We start from the raw sequence: 24,111 nt of genomic DNA, 5'->3' as shown, positions 1-24,111 counted from the left end.
CAGACTAAATGTCACACATTTAGGGTACTCAGACTTCTACATAGGGTAGCAGATGCTGTCAGACCAATATTCCAGAAATTTAAAACCACATTTCTCTAAAAATTTCCACCTCCCGCAACCACCAATTTTTTCCCTTCACTGTTGGTAGTACGTAGTCAGAGAGGCGTTAATCAGCTGTTCCACTACAGAGCGCATCACAGCCAATATCCCCACTCACACCGAATCTGGAAAGCGATCAGGAGCAAGGATCATGAGACAATTTATCTTTCACCTTCCTAATCTCAAGCCAGTGAAATCTAAAGCAACCTCAATTTGTGCACCAGCTGAGGTCGACTGAACTGCGATGAAGCAGAGATATGCTGGTTTGCATGGTTCTGCCTCACACAGCAGTGCTGTCATTTACAGCAACACAATCCTAAGAAAAACTATAGTTAAGAGAGTAGAAGTTGCACTGCTGGAAAATGCCATGGAAGAGCAAACTAGAAGCATGCCCATCCATGGATTCAATGGGCTACCATGCCACTGACTGGCTGAGGGGAGATGACTTTATAGTCCCAGGGCTACCACATGGAATGGCAATATATAAAATATGCCTCTGGGGAAAGAGCAGAGCAGTAATAAAGACCAAAGGGGTGGACAGCTTCAAGACATGATCATTTGTTCTCCAAAGAATTAGGGCAACATCCATCCATTTTACATACTGCCTGTCACCAAGTGTACCTAATTGTACATGATTAAATTTAATATCACCATACTGATTGTCGTCTTGAACTAACCTCTAGCCACAGGAGATGGTACAATGGGTTCTACCCCTCAATTATAAAATAAAGGTGGAGGAGAGGGTTTTAAGTGCTCAAATGTTGACATTAAGATAATGCGATCATAAGAAATAGGAGTAGGCCATTCAGCCCCTTGAGCCTGTTCCGCCATTTAATATGATTGTGGCCTTAACTCCACTTTTCTGCCTGCGTCCCCCCCCCCCCCCATAACACTGGACTCCCTTATTTGGCAAAAATCTGTAACTCAGCCTTGAATATATTCAATGACCCAGCCTCTACTGCTCTCTGCAGTAGAGAATTCCAAAAAGTAATGACCCTCAAGTCTCCTCATTGAGGAGATGGATTTGAAAACTCCATCCCCTAGTTCCAGATTCCCCCAAGATGGGGGGGGGGGGGGTGGGATCCTCTCAGCATCTATCCTGTCAAGTCCGCTCAATCTTATGTTTCAATAAAATCATCTCTCACTCAAGCTCCTTGAGTATTGGCCAAACCTGCTCAAATTTTCTTCATAAGACAATCCCTTCAGCCCAGGAATCAACCTAGTGAACCTTCTCCAAACTGTCTTCCGTGGCACTATATCACTCCATAAGGAGAACAAAGCTGCATACAATACTCCAGGTGTGGTCTCACCAATGCCCCATACAGTTGTAGCAAGTCTTACCTAGTTTTAGTCACCATCAACCTGAAAATAAAGGCCAACATTCAATTTGCCTGGTTAATTAGCTACTGTACCAGAATGTTAACTTTGTAATTCATGTACAAGGACACCCAGATCACTTATTTTCTCACATTATACTCCACCTAATTTTTTGCCCACTCAACTATTTACACGGACCAAAGTGAATGTGATACATGCAAGTCCATATATTCTATCCTTCTCAACAGCCCCTTTTCACCAGATACACACCTCTCAAACGCCAACTTTGGTTTGTGTAAACTCAAGGCATCACTATTGCCAATGAAATATTGGGAGGACTGAAATCATAGTTCAGTCTTCACTCCAAACTTCATTCCCTAGCTACTGATGCCATCCTGTACCCTAGTGGCAGTGCGAGATTAAGCCAGTCTCTTTGCAACGTGTTATATTTGACCCAGAGCAGAGCTTCCAACTTCTTACTGACGACTTCATCACGATAGCCCCTAATTCCACTTCTGTAACATCACCTGATTTCACCCATCTCAGCTCATCCACTGCTGAAACCCTCAGTAATGCCTTCAATACTACTAGACTTGACAATTCCAATGTACTCATACGAACATACGAGTTAGGGACAGGAGTAGACCACTCAGCCCCTCAAGTCTGCTCGGTCATACAGGATCATGGCTGATCTGATTGTAGCTTCAACCCCACATTCCTGCCTACCCCCAATAATCTTTTGCCCACCTGTTAATCAAGAATCTATCCAGCTCTGCCTTAATAGTTAAAGACTCTGCTTCCACTGTCTTTTGACGAGGAGTTCCAATGGCTCACGACCCTCGAGAGATAAAATCTTCTGTCTTAAAAGAGCAACCCCTTATTTTTAAACAGTGGTTCCTAGTTCTAGATTCTCCCACAAGAGGAAGCATCCACACCACATCCACCCTGTCAAGACCCCTCAGGATCTTATGTTTCAATCAAGTCACTTCTTGCTCTAAATTCCAGCAGATACAAGCCTAACCTACCCAACCTTTCCTCATAAGACAACCCACCCATTCCTGCTATTGGTCTAGTAAACCTTCTCTGAACTGCTTCCAACGCATTTACATCTTTCCTTAAATAAGGAGACTAGTACTATACACAGTACTCCAGATTTGGTTTTACTAGCGCCCGATGCAGCTAAAGCATAACTTCCCTACTTTCTATTCAATTCCCCTCACAGTAAATGATAACATTCTATTAGCTTTCCTAAACTTTCTGTACCTGCATACTAGTTTTGAGATTCATGCACTGGGATACCCAGATCCGTCTGCATTTCAGAGCTCTACAATCTCTCACCATTTAGATAATAGGCTTCCTGCCAAAATGAACAATTGCACATTTGCCCATATTATACTCTATTTGCCAGAGCTTTACCCATTCACTTAACCCATGTCATTTTGTAGCCTCCTTATGTTCTCTTCACAATATACTTTCCTACGTATCTTTGTCATCAGCAAGTTTAGCAGCCATTCCTTTGGTCCCTTCATCCAAGTCATTTATATGAATTGTAAAAAGTTGAGGCTCCAGCACTTATCCCCATGGCACACCACTCGTCAGACCCTACCAACCGGAAAAAGAGACCCATTTATGCCTACTCTGCTTCCTGTTAGCTAGCCAATCTTCAATCCATACCAATATGTTACCCCCTACACCATGATCTTTTATTTTCCGCAAAACCCTTTGAGGTGGCACCTTATCAAATGCTTTCTGGGAACCTCAGAACATCCACTGGTTCCCCTTTATCCTTAGCACATGTTATTTCCTCAAAGAACTTCAATAAGTTGATTAAACATGATTTCCCTTTCACCAAACCATGTTGACTCTGCACGATCACCCAGAATTTTTCTGGGTGCCCTGCTATAATGTCTTTAACAATAAAAGCTTCTAACATTTTCCCCATGACAGATGTTAGGCTAACTGGCCTGTAGTTTCCTGGTTTCTGTCTCCCTCCCTTTTTAAATAAAGGAGTCACCATTCACTATTTTCCAATCTAATGGAAGTTTCCTCGAGATATAGGGAATTTTGAAAAATTAAAACCAATGCATCAACTATCTCACTAGCCATCTTTCAAGACCTTATGGTGAAAAATGAGCCAAATGGCCTCCTTCTGTACTGTAAAGATTCTGTGAAGTCCACCCAGACCTGGGGATGTGTCAGTCCGCAGCACCAACAAACTGTTCAATACCACTTCCCTAGTGATTGTAACTCTCCTCCCAACATCTCCCAACCTCCTCCCTCCCATTTACAGCTATTTCTGCAGTGTTACTTGTCCGCTCTGGTGAAGACCAAAGCAAAATACCTGTTTAATTCATATGCCATTCCCCTACTTTCCAATATTAATTCCCCAGAAGCAGAAACTAATGCTCACTTTGTTAACTCTTATTTAAATATCTATAGAAACTCTTACCATTCATCTTTATATTAGCCAGCTTTCTCTCATACTCTAATATTTCCCTCCTTCCAAATCTTTTTGGCATTCTTTGTTGTTCTTTATATTCTTTCCAATATTTTGACTTGCCACCCATCTTAGCGTAAATATGCTTTTTCTTTAAGTTTTATACGGTCTTTAATTTTTTTGTTAATCACAGATGGTGGGTTATCCCCTTGGAATTTCTCTCTCTCATTGGAATGTATATATTGTGTATTCTGAAATATCTCTTTAAATGCCTGCCACTGAACCTCTAATTGACCAAGCCCTTAACCTCATTTGCCAGTTCACTTTAGCTAGCTCTGTTTTCATGCCCTTATTTAAGTTTAAATTACTAGTCGTGGATGCACTCGTTTCGCCCTCAAAATGAATATAAAATTCAAATCATATTATACCTGCTGCAACCTAGGGGTGCCTTCACTATGAGGTTATCAATTAATCCTATCTCGTTGTTTAATACCAGGTCTAGTACAGCCTGCTACAAAAACAGAATTACCTGGAAAAACTCAGCAGGTCTGGCAGCATCGGCAGAGAAGAAAAGAGTTGACGTTTTGAGTCCTCATGACCCTTCAACAGAACTAGGTGAATCCAAGGAGAGGGGTGAAATATAGTATAGCCTGCTCTCTGGTTGGCTCCAGAACATACTGTTCTGAGAAACAATCTCAGAAACAATGTCAAAAACATTCTATGAACTCAGCTACACTACCTCTGCCCATCTGATCTTTCAAGTCTATGTAGATTTAAACCCCAGCCCCCCATGACTATTGCTGTACCTTTCTGACAAGCTCCCATTATCTCTTCTTTTATACTTTGTCCTACCATGTAGTTACAATTAGGGGGCCTGTACACCACTCCCAAGTGATTTTTTGCCTTTGTCATTGTCATTTCTCATTGCAACCAAAAATGCTTCTACATCCTGGTTTCCTGAACTTAGAATGTGCTAATACCAACATTAATTAACAGAGCCATCCCTCCACCTTTTCCTAGCTTCCAGTCCAATCCTCCTTAAATGTTACTCTTCAATATTCGGGTCCTAATCTATGTCATCATGTAGCCATGTCTCTGTAATGGCTATCAGATCATAGTACAAATTGAAATAACTCAGTTCATCTGTTTTGTTTTGAATGCTACGTGCATTTAGATAGATCCTTTAGTTTTTTTCCTTTTATTTTGTAGCTTCTAGCCTTCTCTACTGATTCACTCTTAGATTTGGACTCCCTGTCTCTTCCTGTCAGTTTATTTATCATTTCCCATATTAATACCTTTCTTTCTTGCCTTGTCTCTACTCTTTCGTTCATCCCTGCCCCACTATTTAATTTAAAACCTTCTACTTCCCTACAGATCCCACTTTTCCCCAATACTGGTGCCAATGCCCCACAAACCAGAACTCACTTCTCCCACACCAATCTTTGAGGCACGCATTCATTTCTCTAAACTTATATGTCCAATGACAATTTGTACGTGGCTTAGGTAACAAGAAATTATCTTTGAGGTTGTTCTTAATTTGGTGCCTAGCTCCACATATGGACTATGCAGAGTCTCCTCCCTCACCCTGCCTATTTCGTTGTTGCATACTTGGACCACGGCCACTGGATCCTCCCCCTGCCACTGCAAGTTCCTCTCCAGCCTCAAGCAGACGTCCCAAACCCTGGCACCAGGCAGGTAACAGCCATCTAGGCTCTTGCTCTTTGCTACAGAGAAGTGTCAATCACTGTACTGTCACATATTAGCACTACGCTTTTTTTGCTCCCCACAGATGAATGGCTTCCTGTACCACAGTGCCATAGTCAATTTGCTTATCCTGGCTAGTCTCCCACATTCTGCCCTCGATAAACTCAAAGTCATCCAAAACACTCTTGCCTATGCCTCAACTCTCACCAATCTTGCTCACCCATTAGCCCTGTGCTCACTGATCTGCACAAGCTCCCAGTTAAGCAATGTCTTAATTTTAAAATTCACACCCTTGTTTTCAAATCCCTCCATGGCCTCACCCCTCCCCATGTCTGTAATCTCCTCCAGCCCCACAGTTTGAGGCAGTGACACAGTGGTATTGTCACTGGACTAGTAATCCAGAAACCCAGGGTATTGCTCTGGTTTGAATCCCACCACAGCAGATGGTGGAAGTTGAATTCAATAAAAATATGGAATTAATTCCAATGATGACCATGAAACCATTGTCGATTGTTGTAACCACCCATCTGGTTCACTGTTCTTTACCTGGTCTGGCCCATATCTAACTCCAGACCCACAGCAATGTGGTTGACACAGTTGTAACAAAGACACAAAAAAGGTTTGAAACCTACCAGATGGACCTAGGCACCGGAAATGACAATGCAAAGTCCTCCATACTAACATCTGGGGTCTAGTGCCAAAATTGGCAAAGCTGTCTCAGACTAGTCAAGCAACAGCCTTCCCCCACTCATCCTCACAGACTGAATCATACCTTACAGATAATATCCCAGACTCCAACATCACCATTCTTGGGTATGTCCTGTCCACCGGCACAAAGACCCAGCAGAGGTGGCGGCACAGCGGTATACAGTCATGAGGGAGTTGCCCTGGAAGTCATCAACATGAAGTCTCATGGCATCAGGTCAAACATGGACAAGGAAATCTCCTGGTTAGCACATGCTGCCATTCCTCAGCTGATGTATCAGTGCTCCTGATGTTGAGCATCAACTGGAGGGAGCATCAAGGGTGGCAAAGGCACAAAATGTTCTCAGAGTGAGATCTTCAATGTCCATCACCAAGATTGGCTCGGTAGCACCACTACTGACCGAACCCCTAAATGGCATAGCTGCTAGACTGGGTCCGCAGCAGGTGGTCGGGAAGCCAAGAGGGAAAAACATACTTGACCTCATTACCAACCTGCCTACCACGAGTGTTGGTAGGAATGACCACTGCACACAGTCCCACCTTCACACCTCCATCGTGTTGTGTGGCACTACCACCATGTTAAATGGGATAGGTTTCAAACAGGTCTAGCAACTCAAGACTGGACATACATGAGGCAGTGTGGACCATCAGATGCAGCAGAATTGTACTTGAACACAATCTGTAACCTCATGGCCTAGCAGATCCCCCACTCTAGCCTTACAATCAAGCCAGGGGAACAACCCTGGTTCAATGAAGAGTGTAGGTGGGCAGGCCAGGAGTAGCACCAGGCATACCAAAAAATGTGGCGTCAACCTGAATTACTTGCATACCAAACAGAATAAGCAGCAAGTGATAGAGCTGAGCGATCCCACAACGGATCAGATCTAAGCTCTGCAGTCCTGCCACATCCAGTCAAGAATGATGGTGGACGATTAAACAACTCACTGGAGGACACTCCACAAATATCCCCATCCTCTATAATGGAGAAGCCCAGTACAGCCGTGCAAAAGATAAGGTTGAAACATTTGCAACAATCTTCAGCCAGAAGTGCCGAGTGGATGATCCATCTCAGCCTCCTCTGGAGGTCCCCAGCATCACAGATGGCATTATTCAGCCAATTTGATTCACTCCACATGATACCACCGAGAAACGGCTGAAGGCACTGGGTACTGCAGAGGCTATGGGCCCTGACAACATTCCAGCAATAGTACTAAAGACTTGTGCTCCAGAACTTGCTGCGTCCCTAGCCAAGCTGTTCCAGTACAGCTACGACACCGGCTGTGGGAAATTGCCCAGGTATGTCCTGTACACATAAAGCAGGACAAATGTAACCTGGCCAATTACCACCCCATCAGTCTACTCTCAATCCTGAAGTAATGGAAGGGGTCATCAACAGTGCTATCAAGCAGCATTTGCTTAACATTAACCTGCTCACAGATGCCCAGTTTGGGTTTTGCCAGGGCCACTCAGCTCCTGACCTCATTACAGCTTTGGTTCAAACATGGACCAAAGAGTTGAACTCCCGAGGTGAGATGTGACTGCCCTTGGCATCAAGGCAGCATTTGACCAAGTGTGGCATTAAGGAGCTCTAGCAAAACTGGAGTTAATGGGAATCAGGGTGGGGGGAGGGGAAGAAACACTCCGCTGGTTGGAGTCATACCTAGCACAAAGGAAGATAGTTGTGGTTGTTGGAGGTCAGTCACCTCAGCTCCAGGACTTCACTGCAGGAGTTCCTCTGGGTAGTGTCCTCAGCCCAACCATCTTCAGCTGCTTGATCAATAACCTGCCTTCCATCATTAGGTCAGAAGTGGAGATGTTCGCTGATGTTTGCACAATGTTCAGCACCATACACGACTCCTCAGATACTGAAGCAGTCCACGTCCAAATGCAGCAAGACCTGGACAATATCCGGTCTTGGGCTGAAAAGTGGCAAGTAATATTCGTGCCACACAAGTGTCAAGCAATGACCATCTCCAACAAGCGAGAATCCAACCATCGCCCCATGATGCTCTATGGCATTACCATCACTGAATCCCCCACTATCAACATCCTGGGGTTACCACTGACCAGAAACTGAACTGGACTAGCCATATAAATACTGTGGCTGCAAGAGCAGGTCAGAGGCTAGGAATCATGCGACAAGTAACTCATCTCCTGACTCCCCAAAGCCTGTCCACCATCTACAAGGCACAAGTCAGGAATGTGATGGAATACTCCCCACTTGCTTGGATAAGTGCAGCTCCTACAACACTGAAGAAGTTGGACACCATCCAAGACAAAACAGCCCTCTTGATTGGCACCCCATCCACAAACGTTCATTCCCTCCACCACCGACACACAGTAGCAGCAGTGTGTACCATCTACAAGATGCACTGCAGGAATTCACCAAGGCTCCTTAGGCAACACCTCCCAAACCCACAACCACTGCCACCTAGAAGGCCAAGGGCAGCAGGTAGATGGGAACACCATCACCTGGAAGTTCCCCTCCACATCACTCACCATCCTGACTTGGAAATATATCACCATTCCTTCACTGTCACTGGGTCAAAATCCTGGAACTCTGTTCCAAACAACACTTTGGATGTATCTACACCACATGGGATGGCAACGGTTCAAGAAGGTAAAAGCAAAAAACTGCGAATGCTGGAAATCCAAAACAAAAACAAATTTTTATTTTTGTTCTTGTTCAAGAAGGCAGCTCATCACCACCTTCTCAAGGACAATTACAGATGGGCAATAAATGCTGGCCCAGCCAGCGAAGCCCACATCCCCTGAATGAATAAAAAAGTCCTCTGCAATATCTGTGCTCCTCTAATTCTAGCCACTTGTGCATCTCCAATTTTAAACTGTTCCAACCTTTGTGGCATTGCCTTCAGATGTCTAGGACCCAAGCTCTGGACTACCTTCCCTGCAGCTTTCCACCTCTCTACAATCACCTTTCCATAAGAAGTTATTCAAAACCTTCCTTTTTGACCAAGCTTTTGATCAGTTGTCCCAATATCTCCTTTTATGGCTATGTCATTTTTTAAGTGCCCAGTGACGTTTCAATACAAAGTACATAAGTTATTATTCAAATTTGTGCTCTAGATCACAGCAACTGAGTGCACTCCCATCAGAAGTCTCTGATAGGAATAATGCTTATTATAGTTCAAACCCATATCCTCATCTATGCCACTCACCAACATAATTGATGATTTTTTTGCCAATAATGAGCTTTTTAATTAGCCCCTTAGTTGGAACCATCAGGAAAGACTGATCAGACCAGGATGCTCTTCTCTAGAAAAAAGGAGAAGGCAGAGCTAATAGAGTTTTTAGACAGGTTTGAAAGTGTAGACGCAGCCAAAAAAAGGTTTTTTAAAAATGCTTCCGCATACGAGTTCAAAACTCAAGGACTTAGATCTAATAGGGAATTCAGGAAAAGCTTCTTTACCCAGGCAGTGGTTAGAATGTAGGACTCACCACCACAGGGAATGGATGAGGCAAATAGCATAGAAGGGATTAAGAGGAAGCTCGATAAGCATCAGGGAGAAATACGTTTTTATCAGATTATCCTTCTGTTCCACGATGTGGGGTGGGAGGAGATTCATGCACAGCATAAATACCAACATAATACTGAAGCTACTGCAACGGGTCTATGTATTTGCCAGGATAAAAAGGCAAGAAAAAAAAAAAGTCTCACTGGGCCCCTAAATTTTTCTAAAAACTTTCAACTTGCACACAAATGTTTAGCAATAAAATTCAAAATATTATTTCTTCTCTGTTTAATTTAAAACATGATTAAACGTCATATGTTTGCTCATTTATCTGTCTTTCATTTCCTTCCAAATTTTATTCAATGTCATTTCCTATTTTATTACTTTGTAAAAAAACATTAATGGGAAAAATAAACCAGGTCGCCAGTTCAGAGCTACGCTGGGGGGAGTATTACATTGTTGAGTGCCAATTTTCTGATAAGGTAGATAACTAAAACAAAAAAAGGGACAAAAGAGCACAGCATTAGTCACAGGGGAAAAAAGTTTTACAGTACGAGTGAACGTTCACGTCTCGGACATCGTAACAGATATCTCTCATTTGTCATTTTGTGGCATCTTGCTGTGCACCAAGAGGCTGCTACTTTTTCCCCACCCACATAAAACCAGAGCATTTTAGAAAGCTTTCACTGGCTATGGAGTGTTTTGCACTTCCTGAAAGAAAAGTTCTTTCTTGAACTGAGGAAGAAAGAATTCTTGGCTTCAAAAGAGATAGAGTGCAAACAAAAGCTCAATCTGCTTGCACTCTGGTCATGGCAACCTAGAAATGTACTAAAGCAGGAAGGAATGAGGGGAAAAAAACTCATTTATATAGCACCTTTCACAAATCTTACGACATCCCAAAGCGCTCTAAAGGCAATGAAATCATTTGGAAGTGTAGGTGGTCTTTATGTATGGTAGGAAGCATATGCACACAGCCAGCTCCCTCATCAGCTATTTGTGAAATGACCAGATTTAGGGATAAATACTGGCCAGAACTCCAGGCACAACTCCCCTGCTGATCTTCAAAATAGTGCTCAGGATCTTTCACGTCGACCTGAAAGACCAGACATGGCCTCAGTTTAACATCTCATCCAAAAGATGAGACCTCCAACAATGCAGAACTTTTTCAGCACTGCACTAGAGTGCCAGCCTGGAGTTTGGCATTCAAGTCTCAGGAGTGGGATTTGAACCCTGAGCTTTATGACAGAGGCAAAGCTGTTGCCAGCTGAACAACAGTTGGCACCAAGAGCCACAAATGAAGTGAGCCCACAGGTGAAGCACCTACCCCAAGCATGGGTAGGAGCTCTCTAAAATTCAGAGAAATTGAACTGCCAGGCGTGTCTTATTTTAAAATTCCACATGCATTAACTGGACCTGATTTTTAAATGAGGCGAGCAGGGAAGATGGGTGCTGTGTAGAAAAACTGCCAAGTCACACAGGTTACAAAAACAGTCAGGAGGTAGCAGCATTCAGGTCTTTCTCCCTCCCCCAGTCCCTCCTTTATGTGGAGACTTCTGGCATCTCTTTCTAGTCAAATTAAAAAACGATTCACCATCACCCCAGGTATGGACTAGCTGCGTTCATTTTTGCCTGTTCCTGTATTATAGGTGCAGGGAATTGTGTGATTTCACCAGTCTGTAGCCAGGAATTCCAGACAAAAATTTCAACACAGCAAACAGATCGGATAGCTTTGGGTCCAGTGCAGCTTGCACAGATAGAGAACTTACAACCCAATTGGTCTACGTCAGCTTCCTCACACCCCCCTCTTCATCCAACCCTATGAGCATATCCTCCTATTCCTTTTCCCACCTCTAGAATATCTTTATTCTTCAGTTCTCTGCGCCACAACCTCCATCATAGGCAGGGCAAGGAGGCAGGTCCTGAATCCAGCCCAGCCAGAACAGGGATTAAACCCTGTGCAGTTTGGCAACAACATGATCTGGTCCATCAACCTGGGCAGGCTTCAAAGCCAGTGGTCAAAAATAAAACTACAGGGTGAAGTGCTCAGATCACCACAGATCTAAAGGGAGTTAAAAGTTCAGACAGGATATGGGGTGAAGTGGACCTGTAATCCAGAGGCCTGGACTGCAGCAGTTTGAGTCGTCGTCTCACCACCACCATCTCAAGGGCAATTAGAAATGGGCAACAATGGCCTTTCCGGTGATTCATCTCAGGGAAGAATTTTTTTTTTTAAAAAACCAGTTAAAGTCCATCATGGTAGTTTAAGAATCTGACTTTATTTTTGAAGCCATTATTAGATTGAATGAGTAATTTAAAAAAACCCAACTGGTTGACATCTTTTAAGGAAGGAATTTTGCCATCCTTACTCGATCTAGCCTATGTGGCCCCAGCATCACAACGAGTTTGGCTGACTTAATAATTGGAGATGGAGATGCTGGAAATACACAGCAAGCCAGGCAGCATCTGGGAAGCTAAACAGAATTAACGCTTCAGGTTGGAGCAAAAGGTTATTGCTCTGAAACATTCACAGCTTCTCTTTCCAAATGCTCCCTAATCTACTGAGTATTTACAACATATTCTATTTTTAAACTTTTGATTTCTAGCTACCATTAAGGTAGTCAACCCGCCAGGATTGGCTTGGAGTCTCCAGGAATTGAAGATCATTCTCCAGGGCATTGCTGTGAGCAACCCTGGAAAAAAATATCAGGACATTAAAGATTAGTACTTTTTTTTTTGACCATTTCTCTTGGTCAGATATAAAAATATTGAAAGCGACGAGAAAAAGACTGTTTGGCTGACAGTCAAGTATCACCCAATTGGTAAGGAGCCTTTTTGCTTTCCGATTGGCATAGGAAGGTAATGCATCACAAGGATGCATGTGTTGACTAATGGCTGGAGCATGGGGGTGGGGGGGCAGGGTCGGGTCACGAAACCTCGAGGAATAGATTTGGCAACCCTAACTACCATAGTATTTTGCTCTATCAGTAGCTGGCTGTCAACAGTCCTCAAACGGCCAAGCAAGTCTCTCATTGTGTGAAAATGCTACAAAGAATAGCCACATAGACTCCAGTGGATCAAGACAGGAGCCCATCACCAACTTTCTTGGGGCAACTAAGGATGGGATATAAAAAAAATGTTAAAAAAAAATTGGTCTTGCAATGCAAAATCAAGAGAACAAGTTTAGAAGCAAATACTGCTGCAGGACCTGTCAGCAAGCATTTTTATAACTGTTCCTTCTTCATATAGACTTCGTGGTTGAAAAGCATGAAAATGAAGAACTTGCTCACCAGTTTGTTAGAGAGTTATTTTTTTTTTTAAAAACTGTCCCTTAAACCCCCTCCCCTCTACTTGCACCACAACACAACCTCTAGTTGGGTGTGGGCTGATCCAGCTAACCACGGTCCCGAATCAACATCAACTTGGCTCTCAACTAAGCTCTAAACTAACTACAGTTAGTCACTGGGATGACCTCAACAACTCCAAACTTGGGCACAAGTATTAATGAGCTGTATAAGACTTGAGAACAGCAAGAATCGGCTCAGTTTCAGGTCCGTTTTCACGGGGGTCTCTGCTCACTTCCACACTGTGAATGGTCACTTCCCATGGGGAGAGGAAAAGAAAGAGAAAAAAACAAAATTGGTCCTTCTATAATCTAGTGCCTAATGGAGAGAGCTGCCACCAGCTGCAACTTTTTGAAGTGCTCAAGACAGAGACGCAAAGAGCTTAAAGCACTTATCACAACACAGACAGTAAAGCGCAGCCACAGATACACCACACCAAGGCCAAAAAAGGAACAATGTGGTCACCTGATTTCGGAGCAGATTTGACTGAGCAACGATATGCGCCACAAGTTTCCCCTGGCACCACTGAGGCGCAGCTTTCTCAAGCAACGAGACAGGCTAGGGAGGAAAATAAACAAAAAAAAAAAAAGCACACAGAAAGATTACAGCAAGAGCAACAGCTTGGTAAGTCAGTGGGAGGGGAGGGGGGGGGGGAAAGCGGTGAAAAAGACAGGTAAAGGATTAGAAGGGGAGGGGGTGGAAAAACATTGTTATAATCAACAGCACCGAGCCACAGATACACCAGCTTCTCATGGACTTCCCAGCAACAGTTAAACAAGAGCAGGTCAGCTGCAAAGAATAGTTAATGAGACAAAAGAGCAGTTAGTCACAGCAAATTACCAATCTCAACAATACAACACATGGAAACACTTTAGTACATGGTTCCAAAGTCCAGACCCCCAAATCACCCACAAGAGCATGCTGTCAGTGTGCTTGGATGGTAGGATGGGCAACAAGGGCATAAATTAAGTGCACTAGTGAGTGGTTTGCAGATAAGTCTCTCCTCAAGTGGTGCAAGCAGTCAGGATTGGCTTTGGTCCAGGATTCACATGTAGAAGTTTAACCACCAGCTACAGCCACCTTGTTACTCTGCTCCTAAAGCTTGGTTGATTCAAGGGACAGAGAGAGGGGGAAAGGGAGAGAAAAAAAAAAGGGAAACTTCCCCATACATCCCAACAGTTGACTTAAGGCCTGAGAGGAACAATCATTTCACAAGAGAGTGCGTTTAAGAAAAAAGATAAACCAAAGCTGCAAATCTAAACTGAAAACACAAGGATTCGTGGCACCTTCTTGTGGTGCTAACCTCTGGTAGGGATAGTATTTCACCACTGCCCCTCAAAAAAAAAGGGGCAGATATGAACAAGTGGCTGAGTGGTGAGCATCATAACCCAGCCACATTCCAACATTCACCCACAATCACAAGCAGAGGGTCAGTGGAAAGCAAGCTAGAATTAGGAGAGCTCTATTCTCTGTGTACCGTTTCCTAGCCTAGTAACATGAGGTCAACAGTAGCTTCTCCTGCTACTTACCCAGGGATGGCCATTCACACCAGACCACTGCAGGCCATCAGATTCTAGGTCAATTTGCAATAGCCTTCAGCCCTGAGACACCCAATGACAAGGGAAATGACTAGGATGGTGTAGTGGTAATATCACTGAACCAGTAATCCAGAGGCCTAGGATAGTGCTCATGGATTCAAATCCCACCATGGCAGCTGGTGGAATTTAAATTCAATTAATAAAATCTGGAATTGAAAGCTAGTTTCAGTAATGGTGACCATGAAACCTACCATCCTTACCCAGTCTGGCCTACATGGGACTCCAGACCCAAAGCAATGTGGTTGACTCTTAACAGCCCTTTGAAGTGATCTAGTAAGCCACTCAAATGCTGGCCTTGCCAGCGATGCTCACATCCCATGAAAGAAAAGAAAACTTCAACTAACTACCTCGGTTCCATTACCCTTAATAACCTTGTCTATTAAAACATTAACCTCAAGTCTTGAAATTCTCAATTGCCCACAGCTTTATGAGGGAGTTCCAGATTTCCACCACCTTTTGTATCAGGTAGTTAGAGGACATTAATGCAATGTTGAAAGCTATGTAAACAGAACAGGGAAATCTTGTGGCACAATAGGTAGCAGCCCTGCCTCTGGGCCAGAAGCTCCAGATTTGAGTCCCACCCTAAGACTTAAATGGCCAAGAAAGGTTCATAATACAGCCAAACAGATTATCAACCTGCAAATCCTTCCAATAATAGCAGGCCTTAAGAGTGGGGGAGATTTCTGGTCATCCATGCAATGGAAAGAATATTGAAGCCTCTACTATCCATAGCTTCAGGCTACAACTTGCATGTTGCCACAACTGGCTCAGTGAACTGTAACATACCATCACCAGGCAGGAATAGCACAAAGAAACCAAGGTGGACTTTCCTCCCCATCCACATTGTTGATGATTACAAGAACCTCCATATTCAGTCATTCGTTCTTTGCATTAATTGTTCTATCCATTGGTATTGTGCAACCAGTTAGTTTCCCCTGAAATTTTGGAGCAAGAGATCAGGGAGAGAAACTTTGAATATAAATAATCAGGGGGATTGCCATAACTCAGTTTAATGACTTCCCTCTACAGCAGTAAACCAAGCTGCTCAGAAGGTTAAAAGGATTTGACGTACAGGTCAGCCATGATCTAACTGAATAGTAAAACCAGTTTGAAGGGCTGGCTCTTCTCATTGCTAGTCTACCAAATTAGATGGACAATAACTTCATTAAAAACACTAAAACATTGCAAAATATTCCAAGCCATACATAAGTAAGAGTTTGACAGGTGAATTAAGGCAGACTGGCACCATGATGCAAGCAGCATTTCAGAGGGAAAAAAACCCATGGAACAGCTGCCATCCCAGCAAAACAGCCTAGGACTAGAGTCAATTTCTAGTGCAAACTAAATAGAAATGGAAGCTTCACATGAGCATTTCCGAGATTATCCAGTAGCAACAGTTCCTGGAGTGAAGGCAAACCAAAGAAAGTTAGCTTAGATATGCAACTTTTCAAGACAGACCAGACCAATGCAACAAAGGATTTTCTACTCGTTCCATCAACACCACTGCGGAGCAAAAATTCCATTACCAGGATGGCAGATGATGTTTCAATTTGAAGCATCAACCCACTATGGCCATTTAGAAGATTTCCAAGGGTCTTCAATTTGCAGTAAGTCAACACAAGCAAGACGCTGGCAATGTGGAGCAAAATAAGTTACCGCAGTTCCATCAGGGCACTCCTTAGTGCTTCAGAAACATCGCTATACCAGTCACACCATTTTCAAATATTTTCCACCCTCATTTCTGGTCATCTTACTTAAAAAAAAAAACTTCAAGTGATTCCATCCTGTGCAACATAAATGAGCACTTACAGTTAACAAGCAAATTAGCCACTTTATCAAATCTTATACACACCATAATCTCAGAACTGGGTCTTAGAGATAAAGGTGACTGAGTATTTCATGGTAGTTTATAACAGGGTGAGCATAAAGAAGAAACTGGTTTCACAGACAGGAAGGTCAGTAACTATCGGACATACATTCAAGGTAATTAGCAAAAGAACCAAAGGGGAAAGTTTTTTGAAAATTAAATACCGAGATGCGATCATCTGGAATGCCTGGGGGGGAAAAAGGTGGAAGCTGATTCAATAGCAATTTTCAAAAGGGGATTAGATGAATACTTGAAATGAAACAGTTTACAAGATTATTGATAGAGTGTAATAGGAGTGGGCCTAGCTGGATTGCTCAAAGAACCAGCACAGGTACACTGGATTGAATAGCCTCCTTCTGTGTGACATGATTCTGTGAATAAGCAACATATTTTACCTTGGCTATTTTGACATCATCTTTCTTTTTTGCACCTTGGAGAGATTCGTAATGATGCCTTGCACTGTCGTAGTCAACAAGCTTCCTCCCACGCTTCGCAATGCGAGTCTACAAGAGAAATGCTTTTTAAAAAAAAAGAACCATGCAGTTGGTAAAAGGAGATTCACAATAAAGATTTCACCTGCAAAGGTGAATACGCACAATCCTTTCTCCGTTCTGTCTCAAATCAGTGAAACATCAAAAAGGCCTTATCAAATATTGAAGTTATCAAATACCTCACTCCTTACTTGGGTATCACTATTCAATGACTGTCATACCCACAGCTGTGGATTTCTAACCATGGCATGGTGCTTTAAGCTTTAGATTCCCTTACCTAGCATTGGAAAAAAAGGTTTCACATTGACCTTCTATGGGCAAATGTCACAGGATATGCATCATTGATTCCAAAAGGAGGTCAAAACCATCAATACAACTTCAAAATACAAACAATGAGCCACGGCAACATCTAACACTGTGCCTGAAAAGGGTGGTGGAAGCAGATTCTATAGTAGTGTCAATGGGGAATTTAATAAACACTCATAATAAACAATTTGCAAAGCAACAGCAAGAATGTGGGACTAATTGTATTTACTCTTCAAAGAGCAGACACAAGCACAATGGGCCAAATATCCTCCTGTCCTGTACCAGTCTGAACTTCTCCAAAATGCTTGTAAATTTAACCTTATGCATCATACACAAGACAAATCCAGCCTGCGGGAAAGTTTGAGTTTAGCCAAGGGCTTTTACAAAGTTGGCAAGTTAGCATTTGCGATAATGTCGTTATTGTCTACCAAGCTTAATAAAGGAATAATTAGTCACACGTTTAGCAAACAACTGCATTTGAAATTAGAGAAAGGACAGTTTGTCACAGGAGGAGGAATGTAAATGCAAAGTCTAATTTCTTAAAATGGACCTGCATTTATCAAGGTCACCAATTAGCAGTAGAAGGCAGGAAACCACCCACTGAATTAATCCAAAGTCTCCCACTCCCATCCCTCTGGCCTCACCTTCAATATCCTCCTTATCCACCATCTCTCCAAGCCCCAATAATACAAAAATCTACAAACTATTTACAGCACAGAAACTGCCCATTTGGCCCTCAGGTCCGTGCTAGTGCGTAACATCTGTCATGACTTCCGGACATTGCAAATTACTTAAGTCGAGGTGTGGCCTCTTCTGTAAGATCATCCTCTTGGTCCAGCACCCCTACAAGTCTCACCTAATCCTCCCAAAGATGTGCCATCTTTATTTCCCTCGGTCCTCACCTCAAAAACCATGCTGTTAAAATTGAGGGTTATACAATTAGGTTTTGGACTGTGTCTTTAAACATAGGTTGAATCGAAGGAGGTCATTCAATTATTTCCAAATTCTACCCAACAACAAGCCTGGCTTAGTCAAGGAACTAGCCGAGTTCTGCGAAGTTCTCTCAACCGGGAACAAAGGGCAAGGACAGCTGTGCTAAAAGTAGGCTTGCTGGCTCCAAGCTTTTGGGCAGAAGGGAAAAGAGGGGAAAAACAACAACTGGTGTAAGGACTGTAATTCCATGGTGATAAGTATAAGAAATGTTCCCCTTTTTATGCTTCAGTATATAAGTTGCATGCAAATCGAAGGGTGTAATCAATAGTACCTTGTCATTCATTACAGTAGGAGTTTTAAAAGTGAAATCTGTCATGTCATCCTTTTCAGTTTTCAACTGAAGTTCAAATTTCTCTTTAAATGCTATTGGTCTCCACAGGGATCATAACAATACCCTCCCAACAACTAACACTCAGCCAGAATTTTTGTAACCCAATCAATCAAATCTCCTCACCGTTATCAACATTGCCAACAATAACCTTCATCGTTGCTCAAATAAATATGTAGTATCTGCTCCTTAAAGCATAACCCAGTGACCTATAAAGTCCTTTGAAGTATTCTACAGCAACACAATTTAAGGAAATGTCAAAACCATTTATAATTTCAACAACAATCAACACACAATTGGGGATGTTAGTCACATTTTTTTAAAAATGGGATCAATGAATCCCGCTCATTTAATAAATGGCAAACAAGCAAAAATTATTTGATCCGTACTTTGATATCTGGAAATTGGCCGAGGTAAGTGTCTAGTGTCAGGAGAGCTTGATCCACCAGCTTCTGGTGATAGTCAGTCCAGAGAAGGTCACCATCCTGAAAGTAAATGAATAGACGTCATGCAAAAATGATAAATGTTTACAAATAACAAACCAAAAAACTTATTTTAGTTGAAAGAACAGAACACAAGAAATAGGAGGAGCAGGCCACAAGGCCCATCAAGTCTATCCATGATTCCTGACTGAACTTCTATCTTGACTCCCACTTTACTGCCCTATCCCTTGATTCTTTGTAAGCCCAAAAAAATCCCTCGGCATGAAAATGCTCAATGGCTGAGCATCCACAGCTCTCTGGGTTAGAGAAGTTTCACAACCCTCTGAAAGAAATTTCTCATCTCAGTCCTAAATAGCTGACACCTTATTCTAAGACTATGACTCCTAGTTCTAGATTCCCCAGCCAGGGAACAAATAGCACTCAGAATGTTATGTTTCAACAAGATCACCTCATTAAGAACTCTAGGGAAATAAAGTTATTTCTCACCACCACCCCCACTCCGCTCCACCTTGTAAGGTAAGTCATAACAGGGTAAGAAGAATTAGACAGCCCAAGTTAGTTATCAGTAGTTAAACAATCGACTGTGTTTGAAGCTAGCTGCTGCTGTCATTTTAACAAGAACATAACTTATTCAGAGAGACAAGTGTAGAAGTCAGTCCCTGATATTTATTTTCACACTCTAGGTAGGCCTCCTATAGATTGGAGCGGAAGACAGGCAGAGCAAAGTTCAAGGTTGCCCATAATTCATGGAGACCTTTGGGGAAGCAAGTGGCATGAAAGCATGAAAACAAAAAAAGTCTAACCTCAGAAATAGAATGAATATCTTCTCTGCCGACCCAGTCTGGTTCATAAATTTCCTCCAACAATTCGGACAGCTTCTTTGTGGCTTCATGCATAGCTTTAGAACAAAATTTTAAATTTGCAGTCAGTTATGTTTCAGCTGCTTATAACATTAGATCAGAAATAAGTAGGCCATTCAGCCCTTCAATGGGATCATCATTGACCCTCTACCTCAACTCCACCTTCCCACACCACCCCCACATCCCCTTTAGTTGCCAAATATGTCTTTAGTGTACATGAGAACTGAGCATCTACAGCTCTGCGGTAGACAACTCCATAGCTCCGCAACAGAGTAAAGAAGTTTCTCAATCCTAAAATGATGGACCCCTAATTGAGACTGTGACCGCATGTTCAATGCTCCCTAGACAGTGGAAACAATTATTCAGCATCTACCCAGTCAAGCCCTTTAAAAATTATGTTTCAATGAGATTGCCACTAATTCTAAATACCAAGGAAATATAGATCTCGTCTACTTAACTTTAAGACAATTCCCTCATCAAGAAATCAGTCAAGCGGACCTTCATTGGACTCCATCTAAGGCAACTTTTTCCTTCCTTAGGTAAGAGACCAAAACAGTACACAGTACTTCAGGTGTGGTCTGACCAAGGCCTCTTCACACTCATACCCCAATCCCTTTGTAACAAAAGCCAACAAGCCATTTGCTTTCCAAATTACTTGGTGTACCTGTATGTTAATTTTGTGATTCACGTACAAATAGATAACTTCACACTTCCTCACATATGAATCTGCCATATTTTTGTCCAGCCTCTTGACCTAATACCCCTTTTGAGAAACCATCTTCCTCACATCTTACTTGCCCATCTAACTTTGCATCATCAGCAAGATTAGATATACCGCACTTGTTCCCCTCATCCAAGTCATTGCCAGATTGCATATAGCCAAATCCCAAGCAATGGCCCTCGTGACACCCTATTAGTTTTATATAGAGCCTACCAACCCAAAAATGGCCTGTTTACTGTTGTCCGTCAATCAATCCATGCTATTACCTTCAATACAAGTCCTAATTTGAATACTAACTTAATGTAGCACCTTATCAAATACCTCAAATCCAAATATACTGCATCCATCACTTTTCCCACTATGTTTTTGTTTTAAAGTTCCCTGTTAGAATATGCATAAATTGATTACCACATTAAATGCTGATATCAGATTAATTAGCCTTTAGTTCCCCATTTTCTCATGCCCTCTTTGGTTGAATAGCAGGGTTTTGGTTACCATTTGCCAATCCATTGGGACTGTTCCAGAATTTAAAGGAATTCGAGAGAATCAGGTCCAGGAACAGCACTGATCAATTCCATGAATTTGTCCAATTTTACCAATACTAATTTCAAGTTTTTCATTCTTGCCAGACCTTCAGTTTCCCATGAAAACAATGTATTCTTATATTGTCTGTGCTATTTCCTTACTCCCCATTCTAATTTTTCCTACCTTTATCTCTAAAAAAGGACGCACATTTATTTTTGCTATTCTCTTAATTTTCACATTATACCAATAGAAGCTTTTCAATTTATTTTTAGATCTCATGCTTGTCTACTCTCATTCTTTTCTTCTCTTATCAGTTTTTTTGGCCTGCCTTTGCTGAATTCTAAAACCCTCCCAACCCTCATGCTTGCTACTCTTTTTTGATTATCAGCCTCTCCACATAATCTAATACTATTGCTAACTTCCTCAAGCATGCTTCCCATGGGCTCTTAATCCCCAAAAGGAATGTATATTTGTTGCAAATTACAAAGTATTATTTCATGGAGGGGTGCAAAAGACAGGAGGGGATAAGAGGAAGACAAAAGATGTTAAATCTTTCAACAACCGCAGAGTGATAAATAATAAAAGCACAATTCAGTAAGCGTCATTAACATTGTGACTTAGTTGGCAAACTAACAGAAGCAATTCTTTATTATTAAAGAGATTTATATTTGTTCTTCAGGTTAGAAGATTCGGCAAGGTCAAGTGATTGAACGGAGGTGCTCAAAATTATAAATGAAGGGTGTTGGAGGAGGAGAAGCCATTTCAAGTGGCAGGAGGGTCAGCAGCCAGAGGGCATGGGTTTAAAGTAATGGCAAAGAGGAGAGTTTTTAAATCAATGCAACAAGTTATGATGATTTGGAATGCACTGCTGAAAAAGGGTGGTGGAAGCAAGTTGAACCAAAAAAAATCTTTCAAAAGGGAACTGGATGAATACACGTAGGGGAAATTTTTACAGAACTATGGGGGTGGGGGGAAACAGGGAGTGGGATTAAATTTCAAAGCCAGCATAGGTATGATGGACCGAATAGCCTTCTTTGGTCCTGCATCATTCTGAGGCTAATGCAGTATATAGAATGATTTATCTGGAGCTCAAGTTCAAAATTCAGATCAGGCCATGACTGCAGCTGCACAAAGTTAAAATTGGCTCCCAGAAAAGTGGGTTGCATTTTTGATCTGTTCTTTTATGATAGATCTTTTTGATATGTATATTAAAAAGGATCCAATGCCAGTAGTAACCATTGACTTAGGCATACGTGGACTAGGTCAGGTTGTGTTTGCATAACTCATTACATTTTTTTTTAAATGGAAATGAGCTATAGCTGCAATCTGTAAAAGGAACTTAAGTTCCTGTAAAGCTTGCTAAAGTGAAAGTGGACAACAAAATAGCAACACCCACCGCAGATGTGGCCAATGCAGACTTTATAGCAAAGCAGCTTTTAAATTCAATAAAGTTGAGCCACACTTTGCAGGATAAAACCTTAAGTAGACAGAATTAATTTCACATTATTACTATAGTAACAATGCAAGGGCTGTTCTTGTACCCAAATCTTTTTTAAAAAAAATAATAAATGCAGATAACTTTGCATCACAGGAGGTTCCAAAACCCGTCATAGTTAAACTAAAGATAGCAAACCCTTCAGCAGCACCCTTTGTCAGGTCTGTCATGGAGAATTTGGCCAAGTATCCAATTGGAAAAATTGGAAACTCGAGTAGGTCCGCAAGCCTGATTTACTATTCAAAGCAGATTATGGCCAATCTAGGACCTGACTCCATACATCCCTCAACATCTTTGGAATCTAGGACTTTATCATTCTTTTCAATGAGAGCTGCAATGTCAAGTTCTCAGAGTATATGAGCATCCTACCTTTTACAGCAGTCAGATACGTTCGCAGATCTTTCTGGAGTTTAGTTCCTTCGCTCTGCGGAAGAAAAACGATACTTCATTTGTTTGTGCATGCATTGGGCATTTACACAAATAATATGCTGTATAAGTGCGCAATATTGGCAAGTGACTGACTAGCCTTTTGGCAGCATTCACTTGGGAAAACTTTCTCTTGGGTATAAATTGGCAAGAGCAAGGTTTCAGGATATTCAAGTGTGATCAACAAGAACAATTAGCAGTGTTGTGAGGAGACGGGAACACAAAAGAAAAAGACAGACTTGAATTAATATAGCACTTTTCACAATCACAACCAGACATCTCAAAGTGACAGTTTTGAAGTCACTGATGTAAGAAACGCAGCAGCCAATTTACACACAGGAAACCCCCACAAACAACAATGCGATAATGACTAGATAATCTTTTTGCAATGTTGATTGAGGGATAAACATTGACCAGGGCACCAGAGATAACTCCCCTGCTTTACTTCAAATAGTGCCACGGGGTCACTTACATCCACCCGAGCAGCCAGATGGGGGCAGTGGTTGGATCTCTCATTTGAAAGATGGCGCCCATAACAGTGCAGCACTCCCTCAGTCCTGCACTGAAGTGACAGCCTTGGTTTTTATGGGTGAAAGGATTTAGATAGGCAATGGAGGGGGACTATTTTTCAGTGGCTGAAGGATCAATAATCAGAAAGCACAGATTTTAAAAAGGTGACTGGCAAAGGGTCCAGAGGCAAAAGGAGGGAAAAACTTCCCATACAATGTGTTGTGACACAACAGTTGGTAAAGGTTGAGTTGCTCCAAGTTTCGCTCTGGGATTTGAACAGGTGTCATATCTATATTTTCAACTGGAATGCTTGAAATGCAGCACTGAGTTCAGGAATAAAACCACCAAGGTTTTTTTTTTAATATAAAAAAAGTTAAACATTTGTCAATTTATCAACTAATTAAAACACATACACGTCTACAAATTACTACCATACTAATTTTTAAACAAATCCCCACATTAATCATCCCCC

The 24,111-nt window shown here is 42.1% G+C and overlaps 1 protein-coding gene across 8 annotated transcripts in view; it reads right to left on the bottom strand.

Moving 5' to 3' along the window:
* Nucleotides 1-24,111, bottom strand: part of LOC121284791 (myc box-dependent-interacting protein 1-like) — a 163,680-nt gene that overhangs the window by 64,735 nt on the left and 74,834 nt on the right. For 7 of the 8 annotated variants that reach the window (XM_041200463.1, XM_041200464.1, XM_041200466.1 and 4 more), the window contains exons 3-7: nucleotides 23,073-23,127; nucleotides 19,906-20,000; nucleotides 19,049-19,144; nucleotides 16,937-17,044; nucleotides 13,542-13,634 (exon numbers count right to left, since the gene is read on the bottom strand). In XM_041200463.1, coding sequence (XP_041056397.1) covers nucleotides 13,542-13,634; nucleotides 16,937-17,044; nucleotides 19,049-19,144; nucleotides 19,906-20,000; nucleotides 23,073-23,127 — 447 coding nt within the window. The remainder of the gene's footprint in view (nucleotides 1-13,541; nucleotides 13,635-16,936; nucleotides 17,045-19,048; nucleotides 19,145-19,905; nucleotides 20,001-23,072; nucleotides 23,128-24,111) is intronic. The other variant, XM_041200465.1, reaches the window with a different exon arrangement.

The sequence above is a fragment of the Carcharodon carcharias genome, chromosome 12 (assembly GCF_017639515.1).
Source record: "Carcharodon carcharias isolate sCarCar2 chromosome 12, sCarCar2.pri, whole genome shotgun sequence".
NCBI classification, from domain to species: Eukaryota; Metazoa; Chordata; class Chondrichthyes; order Lamniformes; family Lamnidae; genus Carcharodon; species Carcharodon carcharias.
The sequence above is the reverse complement of the archived record's forward strand: the minus strand, read 5'-3'. Positions and strand labels throughout refer to the sequence as shown.